The following is a 13,252-nucleotide window of genomic DNA, read 5'->3' as shown; positions in this document are numbered from 1 at the left end:
CCGACTCCGTGTGTTCCGTCCTCCATTCGAACCAGCACCCTTTCTTCAATAACCCGTAAAGTGGTTCCGCGACATGCGCGTAGTGCGGAATCCAGATGTGATAGAATGCACATGCCCCCAGGAACCTTCGGACCTCCGTAACCGACCCGCAATCATCCTTCATCGTGGAGATGGCTTCTACCTTTGTCGGGGACAGCTTCCATCCGTAAGGCCCGCATAGTGGTTGGGATTTATGCCCCTAACCAAGCCACTCAACGTATTGCATTATGGGGACCACTCCTTCAAACCCTATCTATTGGACGTCCAGGATTACTTATGGGCGATTTTAACAAGTGTGTTGATGCATTTCAATCCACGTATGAACATTCAATCATGGATGATCCTGAGTAACTTGCTTGGGACTCATTGGCTATGGAGGTTCTGAAGTTGGATGTTTGGACATGGTTGCAAGGGAATGATCCAGGTTTTACCTTCCAATCTGCTCAACATAGACAAACATGGAGTCAATTAGATAAAATGTATGTGATTCATGATGATTCTTTTTTACCGACATCACTTCGTATGAACATTCTACAAGATGTTGGAACTTCAGATCACTTTCCTATTTGCTTGGAGGTGTGTAATCATGCAATTGACATGTATAAATCTTTACTTGGAAAGCCTCCACTACGCTTTAACTCTTCTCTTTTGCTTCAACCTCACTTTGATTCTCTCATGGAGCAAATTTTGGTAAATTTTTCTCAACAAGTGAATCTTAAAGGAGTTAAAGCATGGGATATCACATTACGAAACATTAACATCATTCATCGTATGTATGGAGTAACCAATGCTCAACGAAAAAGAGGTCTTATTCGACAATTCTCACAAGTTCTCTCTAGGTGTAATGCATTATTGATACATACACCATTAGATGAGGAGCTTTTGGATATTCAGAGTCAATTGCATGTTATTATTTCTCAGTTGCAACGCCAAAGTTATCGTTATGCTAAGATGCAACAACTCAGGGAAGGACTCATTGATAATCAATGTCAATCTCATTTGTTTTTCCAAGCATTACATCCTACTTATGCTCGATCTAATGTGGTACATGTGAAGCAAGGGGATGAATTGATAGTGGATCCTACAACAATAATTGACATGTCTTCATTACTTTAAGGAGTTGATTGGTCCACAATTGTTAATGACATATGAGGTGAGTAGAGCACATCATGAGTTTTATGATGTGGTTGGATGTATTGTGCATGATCTCATTAGTCATGAATTGGATGCGGATTTCACTGAGGATGAGGTGGATGTAGTTTTAAGGCATCTTCCTAGTGGTAAGAGCCCTGGTTGGGATGGCTTGACAAATGAAGTTTTTAAGAGATATTCCAACATTTTAAAGGGGCCCTTGACTTTGATGTTTCAACAGTCTTGGGATTCTAGTTGTATGCCTCAAGCTTGGAAGATTGGTCTAATTAAACTAGTTCCAAAGGTGGCATCTCCTGAGTCATTTCATCAATGGAGACCTATTTCTTTGATGGGGGGGTTGTACAAGATATTTATGAAGGTCTTGGCAAATAGATTACAAAAGTATCTGCCAAAGTTGATACACCCTGCCCAATATGGTTTTATTGCAAGTAGAAATATATTGCATAATGTGTTGAATGTTCAAATGGCCATGGATTATGCTCGGAACACTCATCAAGAATTGATTATGGTGTAATTAGATTTGGAGAAAGCTTATGATCATGTTAATTGGTCTTTTGTTTCTAGGTTAATGCATACAATGGACTTTGTACCCCGTATGTCTCGCCTCATATTTTTATTAGGACAAGATGCAGTGTCTCGAGTAATGCTTAATGGGGGAGTTACATCAGATATTGCCCTCACAAGATCCATTCGTCAAGGATGCCCTCTTAGCCCATTGTTGTTTGCTATTGTTACTCATCCTTTGTTAGTGATGTTATCAAGACTTGCAATAAATGGTGACATTGTGAGTTTACACCTTCCGTCCGGAGGGCAAATAGTAGCACAAGCTTTGGCGGATGATTCTTTCATGTTTTTACAAGCCTCACGGGAGAATCTTGAGAAGGGGATGCTTGTATGGAATCAGTTTGCATTGGCTTCCGGATTACATATTAATTGGAGGAAGTCTAGTCTCATATCATGCACTGAAAAGGATTTGGAATGTTTAGGATGGCAAGGATCCGTGGTGAAGAAAGGCTCTATTTTTCGACACTTGGGCTATCCATTAGGAATGAATGTTACAAATGGTCAATTGATTGAATGGATGTCTAGTAAGTTGAGGGATACATTCATGTATTGGAAGTCACAATCTTGGCCATTTCATGTTCGCTTGAAGGTTGTACAATGTATTATGGAACCCATTATATTATATTACTTGCCATTATTGCCATGGACAAAGAAGGCGTTGAATTCTATTTTGCAACCTCTTTGATATTTGTTGTGGAAGAAGAGGGATAAGATGGGAATCACATGGATTGCTTGGAATCATCTAGCAACCCCTAAGCGATTGGGGGGGTTGGAATATTGAACTTATCTATGCATATGATGGCTCGTAGATTTTCATTATTACAAGACATGTGTTCAAACTCACAACCATGGATATCTATTGTTCGATATTTCATTGAGAACAAGGGTTTAACACATGGGAGGACAACGATTAAGGCTTCATGGTGGCAATTACTGAATGGATGTATTTCACTTAGGATTCTGGGTTCTTCATGTGTTCAACACTTAGTTACCTCATGGCAAGAAGCACTCTTGTTATGTGTATGGAAACCATCATCTATTGTAACTCTTTGCAAAAAGAGTTACTTGTGTCTTCTCGGTTATTATGTTGGCCAGGAAAGGAGAGATTGTGTTCTCAATTTAATCGTTTGTTTCGTTTGGGGGTCAAAGAGGTGGGAGATATAGTTGAGGTTCCATCTCAAAGAATTTTGGAGTTTACTAAAGCACGACAATTATTACGCATCCCGCCTAATTATGGGTTTATTTGGCAACAACTACAGAATATTGCATTGATGCAAGGTCCCTTACCTCTACAAACAGGAGAACAACCGTGGATTGATTGGAGTTTAAGGGGTCAAACACCATTGTTACAAGTGACTACTAATCTTTTGTATCATTGTTCCGTTGAGTCTCTTGGATGGTTATCATCTAAGGCTGAAGAAGAATAGAAAATACACAAATCTGATCATGGGTGGTGGCAGATCTTACAACGTAGTTGGCATTCTAAATTGCCACTTGTTGCAAAGGTATTCATTTGGAGAGTTTTGATCAAAGGATTGCCTTTGGGATTAGCTTTAAAGCGTCGTGGACTAGCAACGGGTACCTGTTTCTTTTGCACAGTTCAGATAGAAGATAGTAGTCATTGATTTATACAATGTCCAATTGCTTGTCAAATTTGGAGTTACATTTCTCAAATTTGGCAAGTTTTATCACGGAGTTATTTGACACCTAGACAATGGGTGTTTGCACAATTTACACAGGCTGACCCAAAATCAGAGATGGAGATTGTTTTCCTATTTCTGAGATATTGGGGATTGCGTCATAATTGGAACAAGTGCAACACTTTTGTATTCGATGGTAGACATGGAGTGAAAGCATATCTACGAAAGTTGAAGGGAGTACTAATGTAGCAATTTTCTTTATTGGAACAAGTGGAAATTTTTTCCTTAGTGGAGTGTTCGTCTTGCCTATTGGCAATTCAACATGTTCCACTACCCATGTAGTGTAGTGTGGTTAGTGTGTGACCATACTCCATTGTCACACGTATTGTATGTAGTGTTTTTCACACACATTTATTAATATAATTGTGTGTTTTCACCAAGAGAGAGAGAGAGAGAGAGAGAGCAGAACATAAACTCTATTAAAAAAATAACACTTTGTAACTCTGTACATAGAATGTGCTCAGAGAGCACTTTTATACAAGTCCATAAAGGACTGACAGAAGTACTGACAGGTACTTCAATGCTCATACAAGCGAGTGTCACTAACTCCCAAAAATATGCCTACGTACTAGGCTGGATCCTACCGGTTTCATTCCTATCCGGCTCCTGGTTCCAGACACCGATCCGGTTCTCCATTCTAGGTACTGATTCGGCTCTAGCTTATTCAGCCGATCCGGATCTGGTTAAGCTTGCTCGCTCAACAATCTTGTATAATCTTCTTGAGTGGAGGGAAAGAGAGTGAGAGAGATTGATTCTCGGCTTCCATGAAAAGCACGGGCCTCAAAGTGATTGCATGAAGTAATTGCTTGAAGGCCTTGCTCAAATCAATTCCTCAAACCACATTTCCTCTAGCCAAGGGTTCCTCAAACCACGTTTCCTCAAACTTGGTTTCCTCAAACATAGTTTCCTCAAGCTAGGTTTCCTCAAGCCAGGTTTCCTCGAACTACATTTCATAGAACAAGGATTCCTCAAAAGAGATAATTCTCAAAATGGGGATTACATGAGGGTTTGCCACAATGGATTCTAAGTCTTCTTTCATGGCATCGTATCGTACATAGTCTAGGTTCCCACATTTATGCAACAACGTGAACAATTCCAATAAAATGACTAACCATTTGATGCTCATCTCTTGAAAGAGATGCGTAGGGATCAAGAGATCTTTGGCCTTTGACACCACTCATGAATTTCAAGAAAGATAAATCACCAACGTGGAGTGCATGGTGTAGTCCATGCTTCTTGCTAAAATCTAGTCAAAACAATGGCATGACCTTAATCGTGACCATCAAGAGGTCATCCTCATTAAGGATCTTGCACCCTCATGGAAGATGGCACCCACATGTCATCCAATAGATAAACATCATGTAGTTCTGCATCTTCGAACTTGCTATCTTCGAACTTGCTATCAATAGGTACCACCCAAGCACCAATGGTGGATGTGGATGCCTCCTTGTTCATGAAGGAACTTCTCATTCTACACTACACCTCTAGAACCATCCTCGAGAAAGCCAAGAAAACCTTTTGAAGCTCACATTTACCTATGAAAGGGATGTTCTACGAGAATATCTCATCACCAACAAATCATTCAAGATTTGTCACGGTCATCTCAAGAACCAACCACCAACTTGCCTTATTCATGCTTTATCCTGTAGATGCACCTTGTTAAGCATTGACTTTAACACGAGAAGGATAGAGTGGAAGACAACTTTGAGGCATTGAGATGGGGAGCCCTTCCGTTGTTGGATGCAATAACTAATGTAAAGAGAACTAACCAAACCTTTGAGTCTCAACTAGAAGCCTGGCAAGCTTGCTTGCAATCGCAACAAGTATTCTTGTTATCAATGTACTAAGAGGTGAGGTAATGACTGTGTCGTTTGCTACAAAAGAACAACTCAAGGTGTAGACAAAGGTGGCCATGGACCTCAAGGACGACATCACACAATTATGCAAGGGGATCTTCTCATTATGCCCTACACCCCTAGAGTAAACTTAGAGGAAACTAAGAAAACCTTGCAAAGCTTGTTAGCTATGAAACAAATGTTCTACAAGAATGATATCTCCTTGCCAACTAAGCATTCATTGTGGTAGTCCAGGAATGAACCAACAACTCCTTGTTTTATGCTTTATCCTAGAGATGCACTTGATGAACTACCTAAAGTAGAGGGCCTATTCATCCATTACTTTTCCTTGTCATGATGACGTACTGCACGTAGGTGTACCATGAGATAACAAAGGAATACAACACAATGTCTTTCAAAGAAGTGAATGCTTGGGCCCTTCAACTCTATATGCCACCATCTCCATGTACACACCCTTCTCCCAGTCCCAAGGGGTATGATGACAATGAAAATGACAACAATGATTCCTTCCAATCTCCATCATCATCTTAGAACTCATAACTTGCACCCCAACACACTCACCACCCTCTAGCCCCTACAACCTACAACATGCACACCTCTCCACTTTGTATTGGAACCCAATTGGTTCCAATGATGCAAGTTGGTTCCTCTCAATCAACTTTCTTCCTATAGCTACCACAATCCCACCGTAAAACTTCCCATGTGACACCTCACCTTATCTAATTGCCCTCCATGGCCCAATCATTTTTTGCTTCGTCACTAATGAGACTATATTAGTGAGACAAAGCTCTCATATCTTGGATATGTTGATTGTTTGACTTGCAAGGTATAATGTAAGGCCATGTTTAATGGTATGGGTTTGTCTCTTGTCCTTTTTTAGATAATAGTCGGCGTGGTTGAGCATCCTTATACCATTATTTATACAATATTATAATAGGGATGCACATTGGCCTAACTCTCATCTTCTCTAAACACTTTTATTTTCTCAAATCTCCTCTTGTGTGTGTGCTTTGATTCCGTGTGAGCACCACTGGATCTTCTAACCTTTTGCTTCTTTGTTTACTTTTGATTAATATACCACTCCTGATACCACTTGTTGGAGATGGTTGACACATTTTTCTATAGTTCAACTAAATGCTTTGATCCTACAACATGACCGAGAAAAGAACTATTGTCAATAGCAAGATCATGGCACTCAAAGAAAGAGAATCAAAGCAAAATGTTAGAGACCTCAATTCACTAGTAACAAGTGGACACAATTCAATGTACAAGAGTTCTTTATCTCACCTCTCCAAAATTTACCAATACACTAAGTTTATCTTATATATATTTTGACTTGGAGGGTTTATACTAGTGGAGTGGAGATAAATTAACCTTTCTCTATAGTGTTATATATATAGCATTGGTTACACCTTTTAGAGTTCAAGATATTTGGTTTGTGCATCATTAGAATATATGGAGCAAATAGTGGTTACACATTTTAGAGTTCAAGATATTTGGTTTGTGCATCGTTAGAATATATGGAGCAAATAATGTTCATAATGTTGAAAGAATGCATTGCTCAAGACTTGAACCCACGACATTAAGGTTTGTGAAAAACATGACTTACCTCTCTAACATCACATTTAGAGCAATCATAATAATCTACAAGATAATGAATTTACATTGTGAACATTTAATAAAGATGTTATATTACTTAAATGCAGAAATGAACTTTGGTGCATGGCTAATTATGGTAGTGCATTTAGAGTTGTAGCATGACTAGATGATTACACATGCATTTGATAATAATTGCTTGGACGTGTTCGAGTTATAAATGGTGGAGACAATTTTACTGTCCATTAGGTAGAGGACTTCGCCACTCATTGACTGTGGGGCACATATATGTCTACGTCTTTGTAAGTTACATTCAATATGATCTCGTATCTTTGTGATTTCTTACCTAAATATATAAAAGACCTAAAACTTGGACTCTTATATATGATATACCCACATGTCCTCATAAGGTCACGTCTCACATGATGTTGTACCCTTACGCTTTCATACCCTAAATATTCAAGACCTAAAATGACATATTTTCTTATTTTTGGGCATCAATCCCATCACACACACACACACACACACACACACACACATTCATCCATAAATATACAAGACCACATAAGCCATGCCCATTTGTTTAGGAACTTCCTTTACAATATTTCTCGACACACTTAGACAAATGTGGAATCACAAACATAAGTAGTGGCATGCATAAACACAATCATAGACGTACGTGCACACACATGCATCATAGAAGCCAGAAATCACATATCATCACAAAACCCAAACACATACACACACGAACATAAAAGCATAAAGCACCAAACATCGGCACAAAAAGCCCAGAAGCAAAGACAGACCTAGGCAGAAGCACATGAGCAGGGAGAGACCCAGGCAAAAAGAAAGTCTTGTTTTTGGACATCTCACCGAGGTTACAATGCACTAAGAACAGAAAAACGCGAGTAGGGGTAGATGACAAACCCAGATGAATATAGACACACACACACACACACACACACACACACACACACACACACACACACACACACACACATAGATAGACAGACATACATAATGTAAACACAAGCGTACAAGCAAATGTGCATGGGTGGACATATACACAGATGTACAAGTACCAGTTGGTCCGACACAAACACTGAGACATAAAGTGCGGACAGAACACATTGTATGTCTGTGAGTGTCTCTATGGTATCTATCTATCTATCTATTTGTATGTGTCTAGGAGTCTCTATATCTCTATGTCTCTCTCTCTCTCTCTCTCTCTCTCTCTCTCTCTCTCTATACATCCAAAGAAGAGATGAGCAAAGGCTCCTTTCTAGCCCATTTTAACTCCATCATGCTTGTAGCCATATTTATATTTATATATATATATATATATAGTAGGAAATGGTAGAAGAAGAAGAAGGAGAAGAGGAGGAGGAGTGGTGTGGTTACTATGTATATACTAAGGATGGATTGTCACTCCAAAATGGTGAAATTCAAATAGAAATAAGAAAGAAACAAAAGGAATAAAAAGGAGAAGATAAATAAGTGCAGACAGACAAGAGATACAGACAACACAACACAAGATAAACAGACAGACAGACAGACAGAGAGACAGAAGAAGAAGAAATAAGGAGCAAAAGCCCACTTTGAAGAAGGAGAAGGAGAAGGAGAAGGAGAAGGTGGAGGAGGAGATGGAGATGGAGATGGAGATGGAGATGGAGATGGAGTAGAAGAAGAAGAAAAGGTGCCCAAAACCCAGTTTGATTTCTCTGCACTTTCTCTCCAAATTTGGTGCCCCCCCCCCCCCTCAAATAACTCTCCTTCTCCTTCTCCTTCTCCTTTCTCTTCATTCTCAATCCAAATATTTCACCTCTCCTTTCTAAATCTTGGATCATGATTTCTTCAAGGCAATCTCCTCAACCCATGAATTCTCTCTCACCTTACACTATGCAATATTCTCCTAGCCCTAGCCCTTCTCCTCATCACCATCGCACTACTGTCTCGGACCTCGAGAAGTACTGCATCTATCCCTATCTTATTGTTTTAACTTACATTTTTTCTTTTGTATACACGTTTTTCAATCCGATTCTGAACTTGTTTTTGATCGGACATCTCTTTTCTCTAGGTACCTTTCAGAGCTTCTCATAGAGAGACAAAATCTGGGTCCTTTCCTTCAAGTGCTTCCTAACTGTGGAAGGCTCCTTAATCAAGGTTTGGCTATTCTGGAGCTGCATAATGCTACTTTAAAAAAAAATAAAGATACGAAAGACAATCTTCAATCCTTTAAATAGAGTATCATTGGAAATAGGTAGGGGTTGATCGCCTTTGGAAGTATGCAGGGATCAATTACCTTTGGGAAAAACGTAGGGATCGATCTTATATGCGAACATGTATGTAAGCTTGTTTTAGAATGGGTTGTATCTTTGGAAGTATGTACATGGAAGCCAATCATCTTTAGGAATGTATATGTAAGCTAGCTTCATAATTACTAGTATCATTGATCGTCTTTGGGAATATATATGGATCATTCATCTTTAGACATACGTAAGATGATCATCTTTGGGAATATATATATATATATATGTAAGATATTTTCGTAATCTGTATTATAAATAGGGTCATTATCTGTCTTGTGGAAACATATAAATCCGCAGCTTTGGAAATATATTAGGCACTTCCATTGGTAGTTAGTTATAGAAACATATGTGATCGTCCATTTGGAAACATGTTGAGTGACAAATGAGACATGCTAGTGGTAGCATTGGGACATGTTGGATCATCACTCTTTAATACATGTAAGCTATTTTCTCTAGCATTATCTTATCTTTGGAAATATGTAGGATCATCATTGTTCGATATATTTAAACTTCTTCCATTGGTACTATCTATGCAAATATATAGGATCATCATATTTGGAAATACTTCTCATCTGTAGAAACTATTATGTAGGATGGCTTAGTATATGAATTATCTTTTGGCAGCTTGAATTTGATACAATGGTTTAAAATGTGAGCGATGGAGTCATCATCATGCATGAGGGTTTAACACTGATGCTTTATCTTAATGCAGGTTCGCGTCCGATTTTGCTATGAGAATATGCCCTAGAGAGTTAAATCATCCCTCAATCTTAGTCCAGAATTGCTAAAATATTATATTCATTGTTAATAATTGCAAGTACATGCGGCTTTCAAATAATTTTAGCTGCGAAGCCATTGAGACCTATACTGTTGTTTCATATGGTGCATCAGAACACTGGAAGTTTCAAGAAAAGCTTGCCCTATAAATCATGGTTAATGGAAGTGGTACAGTTCTATACGAAGGCTAATCATAGAAATTAGTTTTGATTCCTTTTAGCAATGCTTTGATGCACACCAAATGCTTGATGAAGGCTTTAAAATCTGAGATAAAGCTTCCAATGTGTAGACCATGGACTTCTGATGCGGCTTAATGCTGCCTAAATCCGTGAGACTTGTAGAAAAATAAACATGTGGACCCTTTCTGTCACGATGCTGTGGGCATGAATATAATTAGTGTGCAATTTGCCAATATATACTGGATTTTTTTGAGCAATTATGATGATAGTTTCTTTAAATTAAAAACGAGCTATTCAATGATGCCCATATATTCAGTATTCATGTGAAGCACTAGTAAACCAAATTTTCTGTTGAGAATTTTGATCATTATGATGCTGAAGGATAGTTGAGTGAACAAACGATTGCATTCAAAACAACCAAATCAGTGTTTGTTGAGATGGTGTGTCATGGAATGTCTTAATAGTTTTAAACTATCAATGGTTTTGGTACAGAGATTTTGAGATTATCCAAGCTGGTTGGAACTTATGGTGATCATGATAGTATTGAGCATGGAAGCCCACTTTCATCTGGAAGTGTCATGTCAAACGGACGTGGACTAGATTCGAGTGGCTGGTCTGCTTTTCAATCAGAGGTAAAATTTAATACTATAAAAGCCAATGATTTTTGCTAACAATGTGCATTATTGAGCCACCTCAATACGCTTTACTGAGTTTGTATTACATCATCTATTTGAAAAAAGCTGATTCAGCAAGCATCTTCCATTGGATGGCGAAGCCTACCTGGAGGTGGTGGCATTTCTGTAAATTCTCCGAGTCATGTTGTTAAAAAGGTTTTGCGGATCGAAGTTCCTGTAGATACTTATCCAAATGTAGGTTTACAACATGTGATGCAATAGCTTGTATCCTCTATGATGTTGATGGAACTTTTCTTGTTTGTACATCACTATTAAATTTACTGTTCTTGTTGATTGTCCCAGTTCAATTTTGTTGGCCGATTGCTAGGTCCAAGAGGTAATTCATTGAAGCGTCTGGAAAGCAATACAGGTTGTCGCATCTTCATCAGAGGAAGGGGTTCAATTCGAGATGCTGTTAAGGTAGAATAGCCTTGTCCTGGCTTACATAATTTTCTTTGGAAACATTTCATGAGACTGTTTGGATATGGCATGCGCATAATTGATTGCTCAATATGTGCCGGGTATGAATATAAGAAATTCTTGCCTACATTTTTCTAAGGTTAAGATTTGGAATCTATCATCGAATAATGTCGTGGCTATACCATTTTTACAAGTGTATGGTATTTGGGCTGAGAGTGATTATCCCAAATTTATAGCTGAGATGGAGTTCAGAATCAGTAACTTATAATTTCTGAAATGATTTTGAAAAAAAGAATATGCAAAAATAACTTTAGTTATTTGCATGATTAACATAGTTAATTCGTGATAGCGAATCGAGATTATTAAATTTCATATGAACACTAAGGATACTGGCAATTGAAAAATAGGAGAGCTTGGTTGCAAGAGGGTTCTTCCTCCATGCGCATTGGGTTACCTTGTTTCTGAGGAGGGTTCTCTTGAGCATTGACAGGTCTTGAACCCGCCAAACTACAAACACATTATGTAAACATTAATGCCTGAAACCATGGTGTATCCATCTTAGACCCACAGCATAGGTTATGTATGAAGCCCAAGCTTTCTCTAAATTCATAGACATTAAATTGTGTTAGTCGGAAAAATTACAGTTGAAATCATTGAGGTCACTCCAATATAGTTTAAGACGTAAAAACCAGCTAAAGTTGAAGTAGCTAATGTAAACTTAGTGCTCAAGTTTCGCTTGTAGAGTGGATATTTTATATACAATTTGTTTGTATCCCCATGAGCATATGTACATGGTGTTTCTAGACAATTAATGCATGTTAAAAGAGCACGCTCATGTTATTTGCTTCTTCTTTTTATCTAAAGGAAATATAGTGCATTTAGACAATCGTTGACTGTTATTCTGGAAATCCTCTCCAGGAGGAGAATCTAAGAGATAAGCCTGGCTATGAGCATCTTAGTGAACCTCTCCACGTTCTTATTGAAGCAGAGCAACCTGCTAATATTATTGATATGCAATTGAACTATGCTCGAGAGATGATTGAAGACCTTTTGAAACCTGTGGTACGTTATTGATAATAAGATTGAAGTGTGATAAGAAAACTTTTAGTTCATATTAATACAGTTCTTCTTGATTTGTCTAGGATGAGACACATGATTTCTTCAAAAAACAGCAACTTCGTGAGCTTGCAATGCTGAATGGTACGTTGAGGGAGGACTGGAATGGGAGTGTCTCTCCTTTTAGCAACTCAGGGTTGAAACGTGCTAAAACAAGGGGATAGTTCGAGCAGTTGGCATTATTTATTATCATAACCTTGCAATAAAGCAAAATGGTGGTTCTGGTCTTGATTCTGGGGGTATAATTGGGTGTTGCCAATTTGTCCCCCTTCACCCAGCCTGTAAGAAGCAGGTGCATTATTTTACACTCAGAAAGATTCGGTTTTCCATCCTAAGTGAGGCATGAATTTAGAGTTGAGATATGTAGACTGACAGTGTGTATTCTCAGATACTGAGCTAAATAAGATGCTAAATATGGTGTGAATTTACCGTACATATTAATTGAGTTAAAAAATTTCTATCATGTACACATGAAATCCTCAACATCTTACCTGATGTATTTGGCATATATATCAATCAAGCTAAAATATTCTGTCATGCATACGTGAGCATCTTATTTGATGCAGCGTTATCAATTTCCATCTTGATAGCATGGATTACTATTATGGAATTTGACAATTTTGTTAATATTCCAGTGTTTATTAATGTATAAACAATTAATTATTATATTCAACGCTTTAAGGTGACCATTTTGTAGTCTTTATTCAGTGTATATATCATTACCTATTGTTTTAAGTTAATGGGGCATATTATTATATGCCATGCTTTGAAAGGGATAAATGTTCTTCACATGTAGCAATCATATTTTATATTTGCTGATGTGGGGTTATAACTAATGCTACGGTAAAAGTGAAATTCCGAATAGAACCT

The 13,252-nt window shown here is 38.1% G+C and overlaps 1 protein-coding gene across 1 annotated transcript; it reads left to right on the top strand.

Annotated features, from left to right (window-relative positions):
* The first annotated feature begins 8,684 nt into the window (after positions 1-8,684).
* On the top strand, positions 8,685-13,071 carry LOC147855325 (KH domain-containing protein SPIN1-like). Its single transcript, XM_087330378.1, has 7 exons — positions 8,685-8,874; positions 8,985-9,070; positions 10,665-10,804; positions 10,913-11,041; positions 11,150-11,266; positions 12,185-12,328; positions 12,409-13,071. Exons 1-7 carry the CDS (start codon positions 8,753-8,755, stop codon positions 12,544-12,546), a joined length of 876 nt encoding a protein of 291 aa, XP_087186504.1. The 5' UTR covers positions 8,685-8,752; the 3' UTR covers positions 12,547-13,071.
* Positions 13,072-13,252: the final 181 nt, after the last annotated feature.

This window comes from Azolla caroliniana, unplaced genomic scaffold (genome assembly GCF_043228905.1).
Source record: "Azolla caroliniana isolate FFs.n. ecotype wild unplaced genomic scaffold, voAzoCaro1.0.p SCAF_14, whole genome shotgun sequence".
Classification (NCBI taxonomy): domain Eukaryota; kingdom Viridiplantae; phylum Streptophyta; class Polypodiopsida; order Salviniales; family Salviniaceae; genus Azolla; species Azolla caroliniana.
This window is presented reverse-complemented; position numbering and strand designations above follow the sequence as displayed.

What these genes read in the sequence shown, in the direction of transcription:
- LOC147855325 (XM_087330378.1), top strand. Translation starts at nt 8,753, where the DNA reads ATGATTTCTTCAAGGCAATCTCCTCAACCCATGAATTCTCTCTCACCT. An exon ending in ACTGTCTCGGACCTCGAGAA is followed by an intron (nt 8,875 to 8,984) that starts GTACTGCATCTA and finishes TCTTTTCTCTAG; the next exon opens with GTACCTTTCAGAGCTTCTCA. An exon ending in GGTCTGCTTTTCAATCAGAG is followed by an intron (nt 10,805 to 10,912) that starts GTAAAATTTAAT and finishes ATTTGAAAAAAG; the next exon opens with CTGATTCAGCAAGCATCTTC.